The sequence below is a fragment of the Gavia stellata genome, chromosome 9 (genome assembly GCF_030936135.1).
Source record: "Gavia stellata isolate bGavSte3 chromosome 9, bGavSte3.hap2, whole genome shotgun sequence".
Taxonomy (NCBI): Eukaryota; Metazoa; Chordata; class Aves; order Gaviiformes; family Gaviidae; genus Gavia; species Gavia stellata.
Genome location: NC_082602.1, coordinates 28,838,621 through 28,862,754, shown reverse-complemented (window position 1 = coordinate 28,862,754; position 24,134 = coordinate 28,838,621). Strand labels below are relative to the sequence as shown.

At 39.1% G+C, this 24,134-nt stretch overlaps 1 protein-coding gene across 1 annotated transcript in view; it reads left to right on the top strand.

Moving 5' to 3' along the window:
* The window catches only part of LOC104258436 (VPS10 domain-containing receptor SorCS1-like), a 304,871-nt gene that overhangs the window by 190,278 nt on the left and 90,459 nt on the right, over positions 1 to 24,134 (top strand). The window contains exon 5 of the mRNA XM_059820842.1: positions 10,011 to 10,084. Within this exon, the coding sequence (XP_059676825.1) occupies positions 10,011 to 10,084 (74 nt within the window). The remainder of the gene's footprint in view (positions 1 to 10,010; positions 10,085 to 24,134) is intronic.

Here is a 24,134-nt window from a genome sequence, read left to right as displayed (position 1 = left end):
ATAACACATCTTGCACACAACTCTCTGCAAATATGCCTTGTTATTTCTAGGCAAACTGATTAGCATTCGGTGGCAACCAGCATACTGAAATTGAACAAGGAAGGGGCATCAAAACTATTCATCTGACTGTTATTTTATTAGGAGTTTTCCTCCTTTCTTCTCATACAGTCAGTTCCTCAGCATTGTCTCAGCAGGAAGAATGGTGTCAGATGTATCTTTTTTTTTTTAATTGGCCATAAGCCAGTGTACAAACTATGTCATAAAATATGCTTTCCTAGTGTACCCATCAGTCTTTTACATACCTCAGTAAGCATAATGTGCTGGGTTAAAATTTTGAAATACAGAATGGAATTAAAAGTGGGAGGAATCTTTAACATTCTTTCCTCCCCTAATAAATAATAAATAATAAATAATAAAAAAGAAAAAGAAAAAATCAACTAGCAGATCCCAGTGGCAGCCTGGCAGTCCAGAGAGGAAGATGCATTTCTGGGCCAGGAGTGTGATCAGTGAAACAGAAGGAAAGACTCTCGAGCAATAATCACTGTGCTCTTTACCACTGACTCACTCATCTTTAGGCAAATCAATATGTCCTTGCTTATCCATCTGTATAAACATCATCCCTATGTACCCCTAGAGAATTTGTTCTTTTGCTGCTTTGGGATCCTTGGATGCACACTTATAGCTATGGGTAGATCTGTTATTTCTCTGCAATATTTTCTGTGTGCTACATAACTCCCGTTTTCCTGCTTCCATGAAAAAATTACGTTTTTCCTTTCTGTCAGACTTGGACAGTTCACTCGGTTAGGAATAAAGAAATGTACTCCATATCACTAGGCCTGCCACTGGCCTCCGTGGTGTTGAACAACTCCCTTCACTTTTCTGTAGATGACTCAACTCTCCCTTCTCTGTCATTTGTTTTGATGGTACTCTCCAATGTGTCTCCAGTTTCTTATTATAGAAAGTGCCTGCCAACACTAAATTCTCTTGGAGCTATAGGTTTTAATATAGTACAAACAATAAACAATAATAATTTATTTTAAAATTTAAAGCTATGCATGTGTGCATGAAAATTCTGACACTTTGCCCTAAACTCTGCTGTAATAAGCCTTTTCTGTTCTGTTCTCATTCTAACATGACACACTTTTTAAACAAAAATGCATTTATTTAATGCAGTTATCTAAACAGTTATGACCCTACCTAGTATATTTACAACACAACACAAAGCAAGTGCAGGATACCCTGTTACTTGTTACAAGATGGTATTTTCTAACAGAGAAGGGAATTAACCTTGAGGACAACATACTAAGTGGAGTGGTAAATTCATCATTCCTTGCAACTGAGATTGGATGTCTTTCCAATGATACAATCTAGTTCAGCCATCAGTTGTTGGCCTGAATAATTCTCTCTGCTGCTTGAGTTAGTGGTAAAGATTCTGTAGCACCTGTTAGGAGGAGAACAGACTGATGATACTAGTGGTTCCTTCTGGCTTTAAAATATATATGCCAGGCAGATTCCTTTAAATATCTGCTGGTAAAAATGTGTTTTCTGCCAGTTTTTTAGCGTACGCGTTGAATGCATACATGCATTGCACACATGCGTTGCACAAACAACACGGTTGCTTTCAAACTGCCACAAAACAAGAACACCAGCTGAGGTGTCTCATATCTGAGAAGGTGTGTGGAGTTATTGAGGGATAGGTAGGAAGAAAGCTGAGGATCATCTCCAGGACGCTTTGATCTGATGAACATGCACAAAAGAAACTGATGTGTTACAACCATACTGAACAAGTCTACGTGACAGCAGTGTGTGGTTCATCAGCAAAAGCAGCCACAGAGACCTCACTGGTATTTGAATGGGTTGTGAAGCAGGTATATGAAAACTTTATCATTCTGATGTGTTTCCATCCACATTCAATAACCACCGATTATTGGGTATCCTTATTGATGGCTTCTGCATGGCATGATTAATGCATTGCTGCAACTTAAAATGTTCAAAGTCTGTTCAGTGTCCTATGAACTTTATTTCTTCAAGGGTATTTAAGTATCTTAATACTGGAACCTACAATTAGATCAGAGACCAGGGAAGTAAATGAGTATCAGCCCTGTAGCCCATTTTTGTATCCTGGATCATGAGTCTTATGCTCTATTCTAGGAAGGATGTACCATGCACAATTTCAGATTCTTTGTTTATACAAAACATACTGTTCTATTAAATTCAGTGCTGGAAGAGAAAAGCCTAGTCCATGGCTCTTCTAAATGAAGAATAATGTAATTCATGGAATAGCAGCATACCTCCCAGCCTTTGACTGCTCTGAAGAAGAAATGCCCTATGCAGTAATTTCTTTAAATTTAATGTACTTTGTTTGATACTCAAGTAAGCTGCACTGGATGCAGGTTGGGAACATGTGTGCATCCAAGTCCCTGTTCATTCTTTCTCAGTGTTTGAGATGTCTGTAGCGCCACTGTGGAAACTTCTTTCCCACTGTGATAATTTTTCATCCAGCAGGTAGATCCAAGGCATAAGGGTCTGAAAGATCATAAAAGACTACAGTATATACCTATATAAACATGTTCACTCTTAAGTCCTTACCTGATGCACTAACCCCATCCTTTTCTTCAGACTGCATAGAAAGCAAAAGAAATGCAAGAGAGACTTAAATTGAAGTAGTATGTCACCAAATTGAAGCAATCCAAGTGATGTCTATCATATTGCTCTTTGCTTCCCTGAAGGTTTTAGATTAGTTCTAAATATGGTCTTTCACAGTTGAATAACATTTGAATAATGCCCCTATGAACAATGAGAATAATGACTGAAACTTTGTAGAAGACTAGAATTTCTTCAAATGCACCTGCAGTGGTAGTAAAGTACAAATTATCAGCAATAAAATTATTCAGTATAAATGAATGGGGATAAGAAGAAGGACTTGCCAGCATTTATTTCAAACTACATTGTTGCATCTTCAGAAAGAGTTGTCTTTATCCAGTTTGACTCTGTTATATTTATAGTTAAAGCTAAACTGTGCTTTTGGAATATTGTATTCTTTAGTGAAATTAATATAAATTAGAAAAAAGGATACTGAAGATGAGGAAAAAGTGATCTCTAAAACTCTTTATATAGTTCATCAGTATAAAATCTGTTTTTTAGGTGCACTGGTGTTTTGGGGACTTTTGTGTGTGAATAAATTCTATTTGAAGGTGTGAGGGTGAAACACCATGAACAGGGTTAGTTTTAATCATCTTGTAGAAACACCAGGAAGTGTAGGAGGCAAGACGACAGCATATGTGAAGAAACTATCAGGAGGATTGACCAGTAGGAACCTTCTCAGGGAATTAGAGGTCAATTTAAATCAACCCCAGTGCTTTCGAAAATGTTCTGAGCTCGGTTTCAAGTTGTATATGTTTTTATAAATCAATACTGTAGTGTAGGTTGAATTACTTTGGTCAGGTCAGTGTCCAGGAAAAATTAGTGGAGCATTCATGGAAATTAGAGGTGAGAGAAAGAGAGCTTTTTGTTTTGTGAATATAAGAGTACCAAAGTTTGTAAATCCGATCAACAAATAAACTTAGACTCCGTGCTGTATTCTATTATAACTTGTTCAGGGGAAATTTCTTAAGTAAAAGAAAAATAATGGGAACTACTAGCTTGCTCAAAGTATTTCCCTCGTGTGACTTCCAGCATGCAATTTAGAGCACCTTTTCTTTAGACAGATTCTGAATTTCCATGTGCATAATGTTTTTTGCATGAGATGAAATCAGTGCATAAAATTGAATATCCTTATCAGCATAGGAAGCACATGGAACTACCACATGATTCAAGATCGGTATGTGAAGAAGCATCAGAACCAAATACTTAATCAGAATATCCAATTAGTTTAAACGCTGAAGGGTGAAACATCATGGGTGAGTCCTATCTGCAGCAATTTATATAGGCATTAAAATGAAGCTGAAGCTACGTGGGACTCCACATGTGACAGAAAGCTTTGGCTGGGAAAATTAATCTCTTCAGAAGGGGTGGTGGTAAGTCTTGGCTAGCATAATGACCCTTCAAAAGGGATTGTATCAGAATTGGTTGTCATTCAGATTCTCAGTAGTTGGTATGTGTAACCTTCCTTTCAAAGTCAGATGTTAAATGAGGAAATGTTTGTCTGTCTTGGATGATATATAGATTACTGTGAGTGTAAGTTTTTGGTATGGCGAGTTTGATGAGCACGCAGGTAGCAGAGTTATCCACTGGCTCTGGGGACCACAGAGCTTGTTGGAACTGGAGAGGAATGGGGACTGCTCTCTTTAAAACAAGTTTGCATTTACTGGCAACATCTGTTTGATGCCATGATTTCTTACCCATCAGGTTCAACAGCCAAATAAACAATTCAACCTCCTTACAAGAGCCAGATTTTTGGCTGGGAAAATCTCAGGGAAAATCCAGCGTTTGTAAGGGAAACAAGTGGTGTACAGTACCATTTTATTAAAGTGCATGTCCAGGTGCGATACTTTATGAAACTGTTAACCGCTCATTTCATTTGTCCTAAAGATGTGAGTTTATGTCAGAAGATCTCAACTTTGTAATTCAGTCAAACCCAGATAAACAAGCAGGGTCCCGTAGGTCATAATCTCATACCATCGGTGATTATATCAGAATGAATCAAATTTCTCTGATGTCTGGAGTACATTAGGCCCTCAAAGTTCGTATCTTAGCTACTTGTTTTGGAGTTTTTAAAATGCATATAGACTAATAAAAAAAAATACAAAGCCAAGTAAGACTGCCGGTAAATTACAGAGAGACATGAATCCTCAGTTAGTGTCATTTGGTTTAGCTCCATAAAAATGAGTGAAAGTCTGATGTTTTATAGCACTTGTGACTCCCACACAATGCCTTTAGGAGAGGTGTTTTAAGCATGAGTCTGTATATTACACATTAAAGTTTCTCTATAGTTTTCAGTGGAGATATGCAAGATTGTGTTCTTTACAGTATTTGTTTATTAGAGATATTGCTCACTAAGATGTGTCCATTGGAAGAACTATTGAAGGAGTTGATTACCTTCTGAATCCTTTTTTGATAGTCCAGTTATATACATTATGTATAAGATATATATGTGTTTTATATATATATAACATACAACATCATCCTTGATATTAATGCTAGTGTTCAAATGTGATAGTATTTCAGTTCAGAGACTTATAAGACATTGATGAACAATGAGAAGAATGGAAACAATGGTATCTAAGTATCTTCCGAGTCCTGTGAATTATTGCAAGCTGTTTTTGAAGCCAGTGTAATACGGAAATCTTATGGCAGAACCATTGTTTTGTCTTATCCAACGTTTCCAACAGTAGCTACCTTGTTCCAGAGGAAAATGCAAAACTTCTGGATTGCTGTGCTGCTTTGTGGATCAAAACCAGAAGTATTAGAAATAATACGGGAAAATCATCTAATTTGCACCATTCTGAATAGTGGAACCTTTTACTGAAGTATCTATTATGGGGAAAACTTGGCCTTACACTTACCTGCACTTATAACTTCCTTGTATTTGTAATAGCTACTGAAAGCCCCAGCAATCTTTATGCTGTGTAAACACATGCTACAGCAGATGATTTCTACTCCAAAAAGGGAAGATGTGTAGGAGGTACAATACATGGGTGAACCAGGGAAGAATAAAATAGATCTAGTCAAATGATGGAAGGAGCCAGAGCTCTTTTACAGCTGTGAACTAGCACACAGGTAGATTATGAAACAATACAAGTGTTCATTCTACGCAATACAGGGCAGAAGGGCAAAGAAAGATGCGTGGCAGAATGTATCCAGAACCATCAAAAAATAGAGGGTTTTATGAAGCTAAGATCTTGAGAGATTTTCCAGAGCTGAAGTAAAATAAAAATGTAGAGTTCTTTTTCTACATCCCTAGCACACACTTTCCCTTCTAGAAGTGATGTTGCAGTCTAGATCAGTTGAGTCAAATAAAATTCCAGTTATTCTTCCTGGAACATTTTGGAAAAACGCCATTTTTTCTCCCTACATATTCTGGAATTTAGTTATTTTTTATCGTGCAAACTGTCAAACTAAAGTAAACAAACCAATCAAGTTTGACTACTTTCTGCTAAATATTTTACTTTCACTAAGAATGTAGACATACAGCTTCTTCCTCTTCATCAAATGCTTTGTTTTTTAACGACAAACATTTCTAAAACATTTTATTTTTCGTCTGCATTTTCATTGGATTATAGGAAAGTTATCCTTAGTTTACAAACAATATTTTTTGGTTTTGAAAATATCTTTATATTAAAGAATGTTTTGTCTCAAATTGAAAATGTTATCAATGAATATAGCCCAAAATGCAAAAAAAATTACTCAAGTCTAAAATTAGTGCTGGAAAGATCAGGAAATTAGAAGGGAAAGAGAAGATTACAAGGCAACTGTATCCTGCTGTTACCCAGATGTCCCAGAGCATTTTAAGATGAAGCTTATGCTTCATCACTATGAAATACATGAGCAGCTCTTATGCTTCTCACACAGGTTGGGAAACAAATAACAGAGAGGGTGAGTAGCATACAGATATCGTTTGGTGTAGATAAGGAAAGAAGTTCAGTTTTTGGATGTCAGCTTTCCCTACTCCAGAAGATAGTAATGTTATGTTGTGAGAAGGCTCTTTCTATAGCTGGGGGATTTTCTTGCAGTTCAGAGGGTTTATTTGAATCCCTGCTCAGCCTCAGAAGGTATTTGTAACCTTGGGAGAGCCTTTCCTTTTACGTTGCATTTCTGTTTTCTCATCTGAAAGAGGTGGGTGGTAGGTTTCTACTTCACAGAATATTAGGATTTAAAAAATGAAAACAAAGCAAAACCACACTGTTAATGATTGTTAAGTACTCAGGTATTACACAGAAAAATAAATATACAAGAGAAGAGAAAGCAAGAAGAGAATTATTCCCTGATGAACAAGGGTCAAATCTGAGAGATCAGTACAAGATTTGTATTTCATAACGGTTTTGTCTCAGTGAAAACAGAAATGTCAGATCACTACTTGTCCCTCAGATGAAAACGTACATTGAAATTGTAATAGGTTCCTTTTCTATTTGTGGTTGAAAAAGAAGTGTAGCAAAGAACATTATCTAATTTCAGCCTAATAATGAAAATTGTCATCAGATGGCAGTGCTTGCCAAAGAAAATAAAGTGTCATCTCTGAAGGGACTGCATACATGAGTCTGTCAAAAGAAGTCCCAGGAGAGAGAGGGCTTTTATAACAACAATAAAATATGATTCCGGGTTTAAAAAATATCCATACAAGCACTATAATTGCTAAATGGTGAAAAATAGTCCCAGCTGTATCATAACTGATACTTGACAAAAACCTAGCCTCCAAATAGTTCTTTTTTTCTGGTCCAAATAAATAAACTCAGTCTAAAATGAATGATACTTAGAATAAAATATCTGAAAACATCCTCACTGCAAAGGGTTTTTTTTTTTCAGGGAGGTGGGGTGACACATAAGGTGGGGAATCCCGCCTTTGCTAAAGATACCTTTGTGCTGCTGGTGCTGCTGTGAGTCAGTAAAGGCTGAGAGTGGTACTGAGATAATGGCGAAGGAGAAAAAACCTTCCAAAGCCCGGCTGTTAAAGTGTCTCATCAAAGACAATGAGAGCTTTGGGCATGGGTTCCCAGGGAGCTGATATTTCCCTTTGAGAGGTATTGCCTTTTCTCATGCGCTGTCTTCAGCTCACTGGGCACTGGCTTCTAATTTGAGAGGCCAGTCCTGGCAGTAGAATTGCTATATCCATTTCCTTCCTTTGAAACAAACTTATAAAGTCTTGCATTTCTCCCCTTTTGCCTGAATCACACCTCTCTTTCGGGGCGCACACTAAGAGAAAGCAGGGCTCCCTGGGTGCTGTGCAGCATGACAGATTCTGTTGTGCCGAGGGAGTTGGGTGCACCAGGTGAACGGCCCCGCTGAAGAGTTGTGCTGAAAGAGCCAGAGGGAAGCTGTGCACTGGGGCTGTCCAACCACCTGGCACTGCAGTGGGACTGCAGGGATGGGGGAGGATGCTAGACAAGCACAGAGAAAGCTTTTGCAGGCTGTAATTAATTCATTCGGGATACTGTTACTATCACCAGCAAATTGAGAGAGGGGATAACCTACTGAAAGTCGTTCTCAGGGAAACTGGAGAGGGAGTAGGGTGAGAGATACAAAAGGGGGAAAACAACATTTGCTGTGATGATTTCAACCATCTGAACATCAATGTCCCTGGAAACCTTATATCCGATATATCCCTGGTCTGGAAACACAGAGGTGTTTGCTGAGTTATTTGGATTGCTCCCTGTTCTTAATTAAAGGATGATCTGAACCTTATTAAAACTTAAATTCCTGTATGTCAAAGACATATTACTTGGCATGGAAGAAACTGCTTTGCCATGAAAGCGAAAACATTGACATCGGAGAGATAGATTGACAGTAGCTTATTGTTATTATGTTTTTATTTTTGCTGCAATTACAAAAGCAGGACTAGAAATGGATTTTGAATGTGAATGGGGAAAAACACCTCCTGTAATGGTAAAGTTCTTGATTCGGTCACCTCAAAGCACTTTACAAAAGTCCTTGTTAAATGGTCCAAAATTTTTATTTTCTTTAATTTTCAAAACTGAAAGTTTTCCTTAGTTATAGTCAGGGTTTCCTAAAGTTTCAGATAAAAATGTAGCTGGAATCTTCTACTTAAGCAAAAATAACAGACTCACCACTGAAGTTTTACAAGTGGATGTATTTCTATCCACAAAGCTAAACTGTTTTTCCTTTTCTTACCCTCATTATCTTCTATCCCTCCATCTTCTTGCTTCTCTCTTCTTCGACAGTGCTCAACAGAAAGGGAGACAAGAAAAAGAGGTGATTTTTTAGCTTTCATATTTTAAAGTAGATTTCAACATATGCCAGTCTACTGTTTACCAAAAAGCTGTTCTAATTAGTTTCTCCATGTCCTTCCAAGGTTTTACAGTAGGGAAGCTGAGGGTTATAGGGGTTTGTGTCAGAAATGTAATGCAGAATAAGAACTAGATCTCAAGGTTTCTTACATCCCAGTCTCATAATTCTCAAAATACATTCAAATCATCTTTCTGATCAACCCAAAGATTTAAAATCAGTTTCTTTCCTTCTCAGGCATTCTCACAGGTATCCATCTTTCTCTTCCCTGCCAATCCACTGCCACTACTCGTTCCAAAAAAATTTGACAAGGTTTGCACATAAAGACTCAGAATGTTTGCATTTTACGCAAGATCCCTACAGCAGTGTCATGAAAAGGCAGATCACAGTTCAAAAATGGGTCCAACATCTTCCTTGCCAGAAAAGGGGACTGACCAAGTCTATCAAGCAGGGGAAGGAGGGGAAATAGGATGAATCTGCAAGAAAAGTATAGAGCTGACTGCCTCTCAGTGCTTCCACATGAGAAATTTGGAGTTAAATACAGCAAAAGAAAGACAGAACCCAAGTGATCCTTCCCTCTACTATCCTTCTGAGAATTACCTGATGGCAGCATTTACAGAGAGCAGCTGTTTGTAAGTGCTCTGTAATAGTAACGTTTGTATATCATTCCACAAAGACATGTCAAAGTATTTATAATACCTGTAACATGCCTTTTTGCTGACCTTTCTCAGTCTGGTTTGGTATTTATCATGGAAAGATTTTCTGAAATGATTGATGTATTTGGATATTGTTTGTGTAACCAGACTAGGAGAAGGTGTCATGTTGTTTGCAGAAGGACAGGAGCAAAGGGAGGATCGTGGGTTTCCACGGTACAAGTAACTTGTGCTATTTAAACTCAGTCAGTCCTGAAAGAGAAGTCTGGACGTGTTAGAGCACTTTTTTGGTGCCAAATTGAACAAACTCTCTGGGGATGGCTACTGGTAACTGGAAAGAGACGGGTGGAAGTAAAAGTCCAAGTAACTATCTCAGAAGCGATACAGGGTTCTTCAGATTAATTTCTCTATAATCTTTGTGTTTTATTGTGATCCATGACTGTTTGTTTTTGTCCCCAGTTATTCAGTTCAGTGGAGTTTGGCAGAAGATGGCTGCTTCTTCATGAGGGAGTTGCACCAAACAGGTTCTACTGGTAAGAGCAAAAACCTCTCCCTCATTTCCTAGACACGGCTTCCCCAGAAGTACAGAGATGTTGAAATGGGGGCTTGAAGGCAACATGGCTGAAGGAAATCTGCACTGCTGATTTGTTGAGATTAATTTAGAAATGGTATGAAAGGGGCATTATTCCTCCTGTTATGTGTTTATACAGCACTTGAAAATGGGGTCTTCAATCTAAGGATGACGCACAACTGAAATATACTGAATAATAGTCTGAAGAAAGCATTGATTTGGGAGGAGAGAGTTCTGCAATTTCCTGTGAACACTTTGAGTTTGAATGCAACTCTGTTCAGCATGAGCTTGTTTGCTTTTGTACCAAATACAAAGAAGAGATCAATCTGGTCCTGCTACCAGTGAGGGCCAAAGACTGAAATCTTGGAGTCTTTGAGGATACTAGTATTTCTGCCACGGGTAACAGGGGACATTCTCCAGTGGCTGCTGTTATGCTTTTAACTGCTGTTAGACCTACTTCAGTTCTTGAAAGTGAGCAAGTTAATGACCATTGAACTAGGCACCCACAGTTCTTCATTATGAGCTTAAATCACTCTGCAATATTGCTTCTAAGCAGCAGTGCAAGACTTCCAGTCAGATTTCAAGCTATATGAATCAGCCATGTGTAAGTTCCTCTTGCTGAATCTTTGAATGTCAGTTGGTTACAGCAATGGCAAAATGTTTGCAAGTTGATGCCGAAGTTACCTTAATGAAGTATCATAGCTCTATGTCATTGATGCAAGCTTAACTCTTTGCTTCATTAACTTATGCTATGCAATTTTTATCTAAATTCACTCAGGGCCATAGCCTACATGGTTATGATAGAATCTGAGCATCTCACAGTTCTTAATATATGGGGTGTCTGTAATGGATTCTGGTGCACTGATTCTCTTCTCATGATTCTGATTGCAGGCAGATCTCTTTGCAATTGCTTTCCATAGAAATGATTTGCATACCCAGTGTAAAGCTCTGTAACCACACTTGCAGTAAAATACTTATATGAAACACTTCCATGCTGTCATGCAGTAGCAATTAGTGTAACTTCAACTTATGTGGAAAAGAAAGCTGAGGAGCGAAGGAGACACTGGACTGTTTTCCTGCAAATATGGTTGTCATAGTCTAAATCAAATATGTTTAATTTTTTATATTTCGGCTTACTTCTCTTTTTGCTTATACTGGTGTAAACCTGTATATGAGACTTCTCATCAGCTTTTTGTGGAGGCAGTAGTCCATCTGTGAGCAGAAGTTGGCTCACGTCCTGTGACTCTGGCCTTTAAGAGAGAAGCTTTTGATAAAACAGTCATCTTGAAATCGGGAGGACCTGAAACAGATGATTAAAATGAGACCCCCGTGGTAGCTTCTAAACTATGTTTGTGCCAAAACCACAGGTTTTGAACATACCAAGATTCAGGAGTGGTTCAGTCAAATATTTTCTTTTAATTTATGAAATAAGTAAGAGCTCTAGGTCAAATTTACTTCCAAAGTCGAATTTATATTTGGTCTGCAAAGGATATACCAGAGATTTTGTTTGCTGCTCCTGCTTTTCAATCCTTTCTCAGATCCTGTGTTAGCTGAAGCTTCTGCAAAATAAATTCAATTTTTAACTTAAACTTGGTTTTGTGTGAGTGTCTGTATAGACAGGCACATATATATTTATATCAGGCCTATTTCTTCCCTACAGGACTCCTAGCAGGGTTTCAAAATGTCAGATGCAAACACACAACCCCAGACATCCTTTGTTTTTTCTGGGCTAATAAAACCAGAAAGTCCTAGAAATCTGGGGACCTGGTCTTTGAGACATCCAGCAAAATTGTACTCACTGAAGAGGGTCAGAGAGCTGGAAAGAATGTCCCTGTTCCTGGATCCCTGTGTCCTGTACTGCACTCCAAACCTTTTGAAGTTTCCCATCACTACTTACAGTAGTGGTTTATTGTGAATTGAGCTGATGGATGGCTGCAATAAGAATAATGATGAAAATGATCATTTTCCCTTTCCATGGAGCTCAAACTTTGAAGGCCTCTTAGAACCTAACAAATACGAGAACTCAGGCTTGGAGCTTCAAAGGCAAAGAGTAAGTTGAAAAGAAGAAAAGATGTTCCAACCATCCATCTAATTGCCTACAGCCATAAAAAAACCATGAAAAAGCAAGCCTGTATTTTCACCTTGAACAAAATGTCCCTTGCATAACACACCTCAGTGTAAGCTAGACTGTACTTCTGCTATCCAAAGTACAAATAATACAACTTGTGGAGACAGTGTTGCATCTCATTCTGGCTTATTTATTATGATGATCATCACGAAAAAATACTGCTAGCTGTAATTATATGGACACTGTCTGTCCTCAAAACCATCCATAGTAGAAAACAGCTACATGTAAGTGAGAACATGTACACCACAGAGAGCAACACTGGGCTTTTCTATGCATTTCCATTTCTGTGCAGCCAAGTACCTGAGGACAAAATAGGCACTGAAGTGCTGAATCAGAAGGGCAGCCCGTTGCACTCAGAGCATGGCCACTGCTGACTCCCCATGCAAGAAAAGAAGAAGGGAACTGGGACATAAGAGGGTGCAGATGTACAGTTGAAATCCAAACTTCTACAGCAACATCTCTGTAGCCAGTGCTGATGTACAAGTTGCCTTGCTCAGTGCCCTGTGGTTTGGTTTTGGTTTTGTTTTTTAATTAATTATTATACATTTTGGCTTGGAAATATGCAGAGTCTAATCAACCTGAAAAGTCAGAAGGCTGACTTCCAGTGATTCTTAAGAGCAGAAATCAATAGTGAAGGAAAATATCCCAAAGGCACGATTTTTCAAGGAAAGTAAACTGTGGGGATACTCTCTCCTGTTCCTGGTGCTTTCTCTAAATCAAATGGTTTTGAAGGGATCAACCAGGACACAGCTGTATTGTGCAGAGAATGAGGGCTATAATATTTGTGGAGAATGAGGGCTATATTCCAATATCTAAGGAAGGCTGAGGAGTTGCTTTAACACAGACTGCTTCCAGGACTATCTAAACCGGGACTTTTCAGGAAGACACAAAGCAAAGCCTTTGGCATCAGGCCCTCTTGAGGATGCATTTACTTAATGCTGCTTCTTTTGAAGGAACGTCTGGAAGACTTTAAAGACTTTTAAACAGATTCGAGTGGTTGATAAAAGCAAGGATGCATTTTCGTGATTGCTCACTGATATTTTCATTGCCATGGTGGTGGTAGTCTTGTAAATAGTTCGTGGTTTACTCTAAGTCTTGTGAATAAACACCACTGAGCTTGCTAGTTTTGATCTTGAGATGGCTCTGCCTGCAAATGCTGTCAGAGAAGCTGTAGTGACTTTTACAGCTGCATTTCTTATATCTGTTTCCAAGAGAATTTTCATTATTTGCTTATGTTTGGCTGCTCTGTGAAACACTCCCTCCTACTACCACCCCAGAGAAATTTAAACCCCTGAAGAACAACATTAAAGCAATCTCCTGATGCCTACTGCATAACTCTGAGAAAACACTCTGTATAGAGACAACTCTGCTCCTTGTAGCTCATATGTATTTTGTATTTTTGCATCCTCTATTTCATTAAGAGGAGTCATTAACATGAAAATAGAATCTTTGTTTATTCAGAGCTCCTCTGTTCCCCCTTTTCATTCTTCTACCTGTAGCTCTAAGTGATGCCCTGACATCCACTCTTGTGATGAAAGAGATTGTAATGTCACTCTGTGGAGGAAGATACCAGGTGGGGGATGAGCACATAAACCGAAGCCTTTAAAATGAGAGGTGACTGGAGTTTTCTCATCTAAAAAAAAAAAGAAAAAGTAGGAAAAAGGGTTCTGTAATTCTCTACCTTATTAAAAGGTTGCAAGGACACATTTGTGATGAGCAGGCTTTAGTGATGGGCTACTGTAAAACTGAGATCTCTAATTAATTGCTGTAATTCGGGTATCTTCTTATATCTTTGCATCATCTAGGTATGTGAAAGTGGTATACTGAGGAAAGTGTAATCCACTCAGAGTCAGCCATACGTGTCTGATGGAAACATAAAAGAATCCACACTGCATACAACCCCAAGGCACTGCAGTTCTGCACTGTATCAACATTTTTCATGTTTTTTATTATTTCTCTGGCAGGTTCTTGAGATTTTGCTGTTAAATGTACTGTGACAGAAAAATGCATGAAAGTTATCAAGGTGCTTCATAATTCTGGACCTGTACTCTATGAAAATACCTTAATTACTAGGAAAGGAGTATTCTAAGCAATATTAGTTCAGCAGGTAATACAGAAACAGCAAGTTAATATACATGGCTTATTGAGGATAGCACGGTGTTTACTAATCTGGTTGGCATTAGAGGAACAGAATGCAGTAGATGCTAGTTAGAAGAGTTGGATAAATGTTTTATCTAAATTCTTCTGGGTTTATTTTTGTGATATTTGCTGATTTTCAGTGTACATTCCTAGGGTAGAATTTTGCTGGCAAAGACGCTGGTTTGTAGTGAATACAAATGTGAACACAATTGGTGAATCAGTCATACTGGGAATTACTTTACTTTTTTTCTTGCTTTTTTAAAGTGGTCCAATCATCCTGTCAAAGTTCAATACCGATACCTTGTGACCTGCAAGTCCAAACATTCATGACCAGTAGTTGCAAAAAAACCTAGTCAAATTGCATATAGTTCAATATGGCCAAAATATATATATGCAGAAATTGCTCATTAAAAGCTAGATTTTTATTCTGGTCCTCAGATCGAGTCATGCCTTCAACCAGCATTTATTTTCTGAAAGTCAGTAAGTGAAGGTATCACAATTAGAGTTGGCCCTAAAAAAAAATAAAATATTGAAGGTTAAAAAGCTCATTAAAATGTCTGCAAAATGTAATGGTTTTTAAACAAAATGAGACATTTTCTGAAAAGATTCTCAGCTAATTCTAATAATAACCTAACCTTGAAAAATTTAGGGGCGGGGGGGGGAGGAGAAATAAAGCCAAATAATAAAAATATCTTAAAAACTAGCATAAAATGAACAATAGAAAAGCCCAGCTAGTAAATTGTATCATCAAGTTATAATCATTAACTATATCAATGCTATTGATTGTTTTTTGTTTTACTTATTTGGGTATTGCACCCAGACATGCAAGCAGGAGAAATATAAAAGAAATACCACTCCATACTTCAAGAAGATCAGAGAGCTTTAATGATGAGAGGGCCGGAACACCTCTCCTATGAAGAAAGGCTGAGAGAGTTGGGGTTGTTCAGCCTGGAGAAAAGAAGGCTCCAGGGAGACCTTATTGTGGTCTTTCAATACTTAAAGGGGGCTTACAAGAAAAATGGAGAGACTCTACTGGTGCAGGGACTGTAGTCATAGGATAAAGGGTAACACTTGTATACTTGAAGAGGGTAGATTTATTTTAGATATGAAGAAGAAATTCTTTACTATGAGGGTGCTGAGACACTTGCCCAGATAAGTTGTGAATGCCCCATCCCTGGAAGTGTTCATGGTCACGATGGATGGGGCTTTAAACAACCAGATGTAGTGAAAGATGTCCCTGTCTATGGCAGGGGGTCGGACTAGATTATCTTTAAAGGTCCATTCCAACCCAAACCATTCTATAATTCTAAGATGACTGTCTTAATTAGACAAAAAATACAGCTCAAGGCTTTCATGCACTACATAGGTGTAACAGGCTGATTAGACGTAAAAACATATCATAGTATATCTCATTTCCAGTAGGGTCATGTGTTCCATGACATCAGTGATTCCCTGAAGAAATTACGGGAGATATGTTGGTTTGGTAAGAGATGTTACTATGTCTCCACTCTGTCTTGTTTTTTTCTGAGCCTGAGAAGGAGAAGAAAATGGATGCAAACATCGTAAAAAAGCAGCCAACCAACGTTTCCCCTCAAACAATACAAAGATACGCACACACACTGAAAGGGAGAAAAAGATAAACTGCTAAGCAGCTGGGAGGACAGATGAGTAGATAGGGCTATATTTGTGTTTCTTTTAAGAGCAGTGGCAAGGAAAGTTAATCTTCAGAGTAGAATTATAGAGTATATATCTTTCCTTTTCCGGAGGAGGCTAGAGACTGTATTTTAAAAGTTCGGACTGTGTTCATTGGAGCAGCTGAAAGAGCTGAAAATCAAGGAAAAAAATTGTCAAAGCCCTGTTAAAAACTTCATTATATTCAAGCAGTTGGAGCAAGCTGGGCGAACTGTCCCAGTGTTCCTGTCAGATCTTGGCTTGATGAGATTTGCACGCCCACCCAGGTGCGCTGAGGCAATTTAAATGGCATGGTATCTGAGCTGTTTACAAATGATGCTGTGTATTGCTGAACAAGACCTTTTAATCACTGCAGGGCAACTGCTGGAGGCTGACAGGGAAGATGCCAATCAAAGGGCATCGTGACAGTCTGTCCGGAAAATCATCTGCTTGATCTAACGCACAAGCCATACCCGATGAGTTGAAGTGTACTAGAAATTTAATTAAAAATATATGTATTTCATAGTTTAAATATGGTGGAGATGGGCACATGCCAGAGGGACCCATGACAGTTTTCAAGAGATCTGAATTAAGCTACTGACTGATGGGGAATAGCGAGAATAGTGAATTTTGCTTGACTTCCATCTTTTTCTTTTTTTTTTTTTTTTGTGAATTGAACACCACACATTTGCTTCCAGTTGAAGTTTGGCTTTGGGAGAAAGTCAGGCTGAAGGTCCAGGCCTCTATAAGGCAGGCTGCTATTGCCTTGATAGTGTTTTTAGGCAGCTTCATGGCTGCCAGCCTAAAGATACAGATGAGCTGCAGGCAAGCAACACTGCCAGGGACCAGAGTGAAGAGCAAATCTGCCACCATGCTTTTCCTTGGCCTTTACTGTGCTGCTGCTGCTAACATTACTGATGGTGAGTAACACACATTAGAGCACTTTGTCACCATTCAGTGCCCCTGACATTTACCATTTCCTCACCAGAAAGGTCAGTGTTGCATCCTGCCCAGCCAGAGTGCAAGGAAGCGTACTCTCGGTTGGCTGTGTTCACTAAAGATCCCACTGGCATCTCAAAGGATTTAGTGAAAACCTTTAATACAGTTCTCAGACAACTGGACCCTGATGTAGCTCTATCTTTTTGCTACAAATGAAGGCTGAAATCTCTCAGATTTGTCTTGGGAATTAGGATTTTATTCCTGTCTGGCTTTCAGAGATACAAACTTGCCAACCCCATGTGGGTCAGCAAGGACAGAAAAAAGGCAGGCAGCATCCTCTTTCTGTTGCTGTTAAAAGCTCATTTAGAGTCTTTGGATTTATGGTAAGTTTTAGTTCTTAAGAAACTGAGATCCAAAATACATATCTTTCTTCCCTGGACAAGGATGAGAAAATTGCCCAAAGTCACAGAGCACTCTGGTACTCTGGCTCTATAATAACCAGATCCTCTAGTCCCAGTAATCTCTTGAGAGAATCTGTTACTCATAATCAAATCAAGATTTATCAGAGCAAAATATAACTCCTCAGTCCCAAATCCTTAATTTGGCAGAGTTCCACCACGTGAGAGAAAAAGTATTCTCAACTCTATTTGATTATCATGGGGACTGTAACTTGAATGTTATGCTAAAAGTCATAACTGAATAGAATCTTCTCCATTTACCTGACTCTGGCCCCTTCCTCCCCTTCGAGTCTTGTCCTCCAGTTGTGAATAGGGAGAAGAGGTATATTCACCTGAATAAGCCTTCTGGGACTGAGAGGCCCCATTCTGATTGATGCATAGGTTGGTGTGTTTTGGTTTTCCCAGTTCAGCTGACTTATCTTAAAAAATCATCCAGAGGTACTTTATAAATGAGTACAGACTCCCATGAGTTCCAACTTCTCTCCCATTGTCTACTTCTCCCTGTTAAAGATCTGCAGAAGTAGGCAAGCATCCATATACCAGGTTCAAATACTTGATTTGGGGGTTACTCAGTATCAGAAGCCTGCAGTGCTACGCAGGACCCTAGAACATGTCAGTCTTCAACAGGCATTGGACTAAGAAGCTGATTTCTCTGTATGCACCTATAAAGGGCAACCCTTGAGAGGGTGAGGAAATTGCATAGTAAAGTTAGCTGTGGATTTGTCTAGAGCTATGTCAGGAAGGTTTCACTGCTATTTTCTGTTGTATGTTTAATGAGGAGCATACTGTGTCACCAGCGTTGACTTTGCACTCTTGCTGTAAATGACTTCCTGGCCTCCTCTGGAGCATACTGCCTGGGCCACAGCACTACAATATGCTAGAAACATGTGTCTTAACACAGTGGGAAACCGTGATCCTATTAGACTGTACCAGCAGAGAAGCAGTAGATCAGGTAAGTTTGGTCCATTATATCAGGGAGCTGATTCCAGAGGCTATAACTAGAGGGTACCTTCCTCTTTCTCTCCCTTCAAGCCAGTATGATGTCTTAAGTTTCCTGCAATATATGAAAAAGAGATGTAGGACAGTAGAACTATCTTAAAATCAGGATCTAATCCTGGTAACTGAATTTTATCCACTTAGTTTAGATCCTCATTTTAAGACATTCCTCCCACCCAGCATTACCAGCTATAGATCCCTACCTCCCTGAGAATTCACATCCATTTCAGCATTTTAGCCAAGTTTCCTCTCCGGAGCTTCCCAGAGAGAGTTGTGGTGTTACTGCAGTGGGGGAGAAGGCTTCGTTTGTTACTGTCCTCAAAGCTGTGGGGTATGTGGACATCATGGGATGGAAAGCTGTGGATAATCCCGCTCTAAGGTTGTAAAAAATTATGGTAAGAGTAGAATTGACTCCACATGGCCTGGAAATCACACCACTACCCCCATTTACCTACTCATCTATTTCAGTGTTAGCAGCAGGAGCCACCTGTTTTTCCTGGGTCAGTGTTGTGAGGTGGCACAACTAGGAGAAGTTGGGCTTTACTCACTGCACTGCTATTTTCCATCAGTTCTAGAGAAAAGGCGACAAACTGAGTAAAGCATACCATAGGATGGATTTGGCCCAGTGGCTGCCAGTTGAATTGAATTGCACAAGGTGGGAAACAATAGTACAGGGATGTAGCAGGGAAAATCTAATTCAATTATTGTCAGGGGGGATTTATTGGCCAGATATAAAGAAATGAAGTGCTGATTTATGCCTGTCTGGAATCTGGCCCTTTGTTTTTAAAACATGTCAGAAGAATATGGTTAAGAGATGTTAAAGCTAGAAAGCAATCTTTAAAGTATGTTCAAGGAATAGTAAAATCTGTAAAATTTCACATAATAGGCACTGAACTAAAGAAGCCACAAGAACTCCCTCCCATGCTAAGCTCCCTGGGGTAGATTCACTGACCTCTGCAAGCAAACAAGGGACAGAGAGTATCTGCAAATTCCTCGTGGAGTCAATATAGTAGTAAAAGTAAAAGGAGCCTGGAGGACACTCAGGCTCTATTTTTGTCTCTGCCACATAACAACTGTGTGATCTTGGTCAAATCAATGAGGTCCCTGTGCTCTTGATTAATCAGTGGAGTTTATCTATAAAGCTGAGAACAAAAATTTTCCTCAACCCCTATTTCTAACTTGGTCTACTGGTCTTGTACTTTTCCATAGGTCTTGAACAAATCAGTAGCATGCAGGGAAGGTTACTTAAAGGTTGATTATCAAGTACTTTTGTATCTTTGGACAAAAAGCTCCCTGTTCAGTGCTATATGTTACTATTTTTATGAATGGCAATTAGGATTTAAAGTGTTATAGAAGCGTCAGTGGAACAGAAAAATTGATGCTACTGAGGACTCCATGAACGTCATCCACTGTTGTTTTCATTCTGTCCTTTAAAACAAAAACAAAAACCTGCCATTCACTGAGTTGGAATAAGCTGTCAATTTTTTAACATGAAGTGGCAGGATGTGTCCCAGAGGCAGTGGGGGAGCTGATTTTGCATTGGCAAGATTTACGATAAGGGATTCGCATGAGTGCTGAGGCTAAAGGAAGATAAATCCCCAAAGGCAAATTCTACCAATAATTGAATTACAAAGCCATTATCATGTGCTGAACAGAGAAACTTTATAGCTCTATTGTGACAGGATAAAGCCTGTTAGAATATTTATGTTCATAGGACAACTTTGGCATAAGGATCTCTGAGAGCATGCTCTCTCTTCCACCTGTCTGTTGCAGCTAATTAGTCTTTCTGTGTAATGCAGTATATGTGGAGATAGAAGTGTGCTCAAATTGGGGCTGGGAGGAAAGAAAGCTGAAGGTCAGGAGACATCTCAAAATAAATAACACGTTAAGCACAAAGTCAACTGCAGAATGCAACTAAAGTCTAATGTCCAGAGAGAGAATCTGGACAGGTTGCAGGAAGGGGAAGAGAGGGCACATAAGCAAATGAGCATTTTTAGTCATGAGGGGTGAAACTGGATTTTCCAAGTGATGTGTTGCTTTTCTGTTTTGTATTGCATTGGAGCTACTTCTAACCTACTCTAAGTCACTGTCGATAAGCTCAAAACGGCCAGAACTGTGGGGATCTCATGCCACCCACCTTAGAAGAGTCGTGCAGAATTCTGTCAGTTATCTGCCATCCTTTGCTGCATGAACAAATCATACCTTTTTCCCCCAAAAAGAAGGCAAGGAATGGTCATAGAAGTCTGGTTCTGCACTTGTTCGTTTCCTCTGAGACATGGGAAAGCTGCATAGCATCTCTGTCTCCATAAAAAGAATAAATCACATTCGCACTGCTTCTGTCTATGAAAAGGGCATACTAGCAGTTCTGTTCTTCCAGCCTTTCGTTCTGGGCCATTTGCATTGAAGATTCTCTAAAATAAGGTTGTCTTTTATTGCTTAGCTTAAAATACCTTTGATCTTGGCTGCTGTGAGCATGAGCATGTATGATACAAGGAATACATACGAAAAGTTTGCCATTAGTTTTCTTGTACATGTAGTCCCAGGTATGGTGTGACTGAGTCTGAAATCAAGCATCCAAAATCAAGGGCACCCAAAGCTACTTTCTAGAATGCACAAGCCCTTGAGATGGAGCCCTTATTGTCTGGTGCTTGAAGTTCTTTGTTTATGAAAAATGGTAGTTTGAAATTAAGTACACCAAGTGGAAGTTTTTGCTATCTTCACAATGATGCCTTTTTGCAGTTCTGAGTGGTCTGACTGCTTTGCAAGCCTCATCTGTTCCCAGCATCCATAAACAATTACTTTTGTCCCTAGAAGTGAAAAAAGATAGAAGAGGTGGAAACCCCAGGATAACAGGGTCTCTGTTGAATTTCCTTGGCTCAGAAGAGCTGACACGCCAAGGAAGCCAAGGTTTTAGAAATGTTTCAGACAGAGAGATGGCAAGGGGTTGGTCACTACAGAAATATGCCAAATAGCATTTGCTGTGCAATGGCAGTGCCAGGCTGCTTTTGTTTATTTCAGCCTAGTTCTAAACCAGAGGATGATTCCGGGGTCTTTTCCCTGTGCTGCTTCTCACGGTGGATGTAGAATCTGCATTCAGAGCAATTACTGTGCTGCAGCCACTGATATCGATTTGTGAAGCTCTCAAGTGCAGATGACTACTTAGCAGGCTTGATGGTGATTAAAGTTTTAGGTAGCAACTTTGTAGTAGGACTGTGGGGGTCCTACATTTTTCATAATGTGAGCATCTTCTGTGTAAAGGCAGTGGGGTCACTGCCTTGCACTCCCCTTGGCTTTTTTAAATCCTCACTTTCCAAAAAGATTATTTTTGTCTTTTTTTTTTCTTTTCCTTTTTCTTTTTTCAAAACATCCAGACAATTATACCAACAAAACACAAAAAGCTAATCTCAAAAATATAATAGGCACTGTTCAGCAGAAAGTGTTGCAAGTGTATCCCTGGTGTACTGAAGTTTCAGGGAGTATCACAGAAAGCCTGAGATTAAAGGGACGGACAAAGGGCATGCTGGCATTTTACCGTAAAGTGAAAACATAGACCATGGCAAGAAGAAAAGTTTGTGGATGTATGAACGATTGGTCTTTGAGAATGGATACTGAAAGGGAAGAATAGAATTGAGAAATATGAGAAGAAAGTGCTGCTGGCATAACTAACAGAAGTTGCTCAGAGGAGAGCATGGCAAAGTTTTGGACTGCTGTTTATTTTTAGAGAAATTTCTGAGATAAATCACTAACTGAGTGGGTCCCAGAGTGCTGTTCACCTGTACCCCTGTTCTTTGCAGGGTGCTTTGTTTATAAGCTATCGAATGCACAGCACTTTTCCTTGTTTAGCTTGTGAAGTGTACATTGACCAGGTTGCATTGACTATGTACACAAAAGATAATGAAGCAGAGCGGGCAGTTGTATCAAGTTAGAAACACTGAGTTTGAGGCTTTTGCGTTATCTAGGGCAAATCCAGCATGTAGTTTCCTTCTTCCATGTGTGAAGCTTGTATTTATTGATCACTCTAGTTTTGGCATAAGAATCTTCAAATCCAGTCATCAGTCAGAACTGGAATTTCTTTGTAATTTCATTTTGTTTCATACTGATGCCATGGGCTTAACACTGTTACTTAATAATACTCAGGCTTGTGGAAGTACATTGTCCTGCCCCGCTTCTAGGGAAGATCCTTTTTTCCCCCCAACCAAATGAAAGAAAACCCGCTAATAGTGTAGCTGCATGCTTGCTAGTATTGTGATAGATCCAGCTGTCATTCTAAAAATTTAAGATTTCTGATGTATATTCCAAAGTTCCTAACACCGTTGCTTCCAGTAGATACTTTAAGAATTAATTGTCCTATGCATGTAAAAGGATATGTCTGTCTTCCTACAGAGTGCATGTTCTCAGGTGCAGTGCAACCAAGAGCATGGTATTTATCTCGTGTATATGCTCATTGTGGTCAATATTGCATTTCTGAATGTCTCCTGGGCTTTTACATGACATATAGTAAATTATAAAGCTGAGGTAAGCTATATAAAACATCACTCTCTCAGACAATAGGTGTTCCAGGACATTCTCTTTCCCCTTTACTTACAATCCATAGTTTATCTCTAATGCATGTTTTTAAATGTAGGTAATAAACATATTTCAGGTCTGTTGTGTTACCTGCTTTGGGACCTTTATGTGATCACATGAGGGTGTCTGTAGTGTAGGTGTCCAGACATCTTATATTCAATGGAGAGAAACAGCCCTTTTTAGGATAAAGTTTGTCTTCTCATGAAGTCATATCTAACACCGTTCAGATGAACCACAGTGCAAAACTGCCTGTTTCTCCTCACTGCCTGCAAAGAGAGTTGAGTGTGATTAGCTCAGAGTTAAATATCTGTAGTGTATGACTGTGTAAGATAAATACTACTTTATGTGGCTTTTCAACTGGTATGGAGGGATGTATAGAGAAATATCACAGGGGTACCATGGAACAAGACAGCATAATAAAAGAAAATGTGACGTTAAAAAAAATTCTGGTTAGTAAGCTCTCAGCAGAATCCAGATGGGAGTGACGTGTTTCCGGATGTCAGCTATGTACAGCTAATATTGATTTGAGCTGATATGTGTTGTATTTTGCCTGTCCTTTGCAACTGATTGTTCATGTTATTTAATATTATGGGCCTGATTGTGAACTTGTGCTGTCACAAGTAAATTAAGCCTATTATATATCAAAGCAATGGACTGTGTATTTTTTAAGGTAGGAAGAAATATCTAGCAGACAGGAAGACCTGACTATGGTTCTTGCTTCTACCTCAGATGTTCTGTTTGATTTTAGGAACATCTTTAGATTCTCTGGGCCTTAGTTTTCATCTTTGTCATCACATTTCTAATTCACAGTGGTTAGGAGCTATCAAACGAAAGGAGGCCCTTAAGTAGATGGATAATGTTTATCACCAGTCATGTTTCAGCCGTCGTCGTTCTGCACATCCTTGGGACAATTGATGGCTTAATTCTACCTTGAGTTGAATCTTCTGCAGTCCCAATACTGGCTGTTGTAGTGTGAGACTAAGTAATATGCAGGTCATTACAGCTGTAGCCTTCTAACTTTCAGGACTTGGTGGGTCCAGATATTTATATGCTACTCTTAACACATTTAAGATTTTGATGTAAATTACGGCTCATATCATAAGTGAAAATAACAT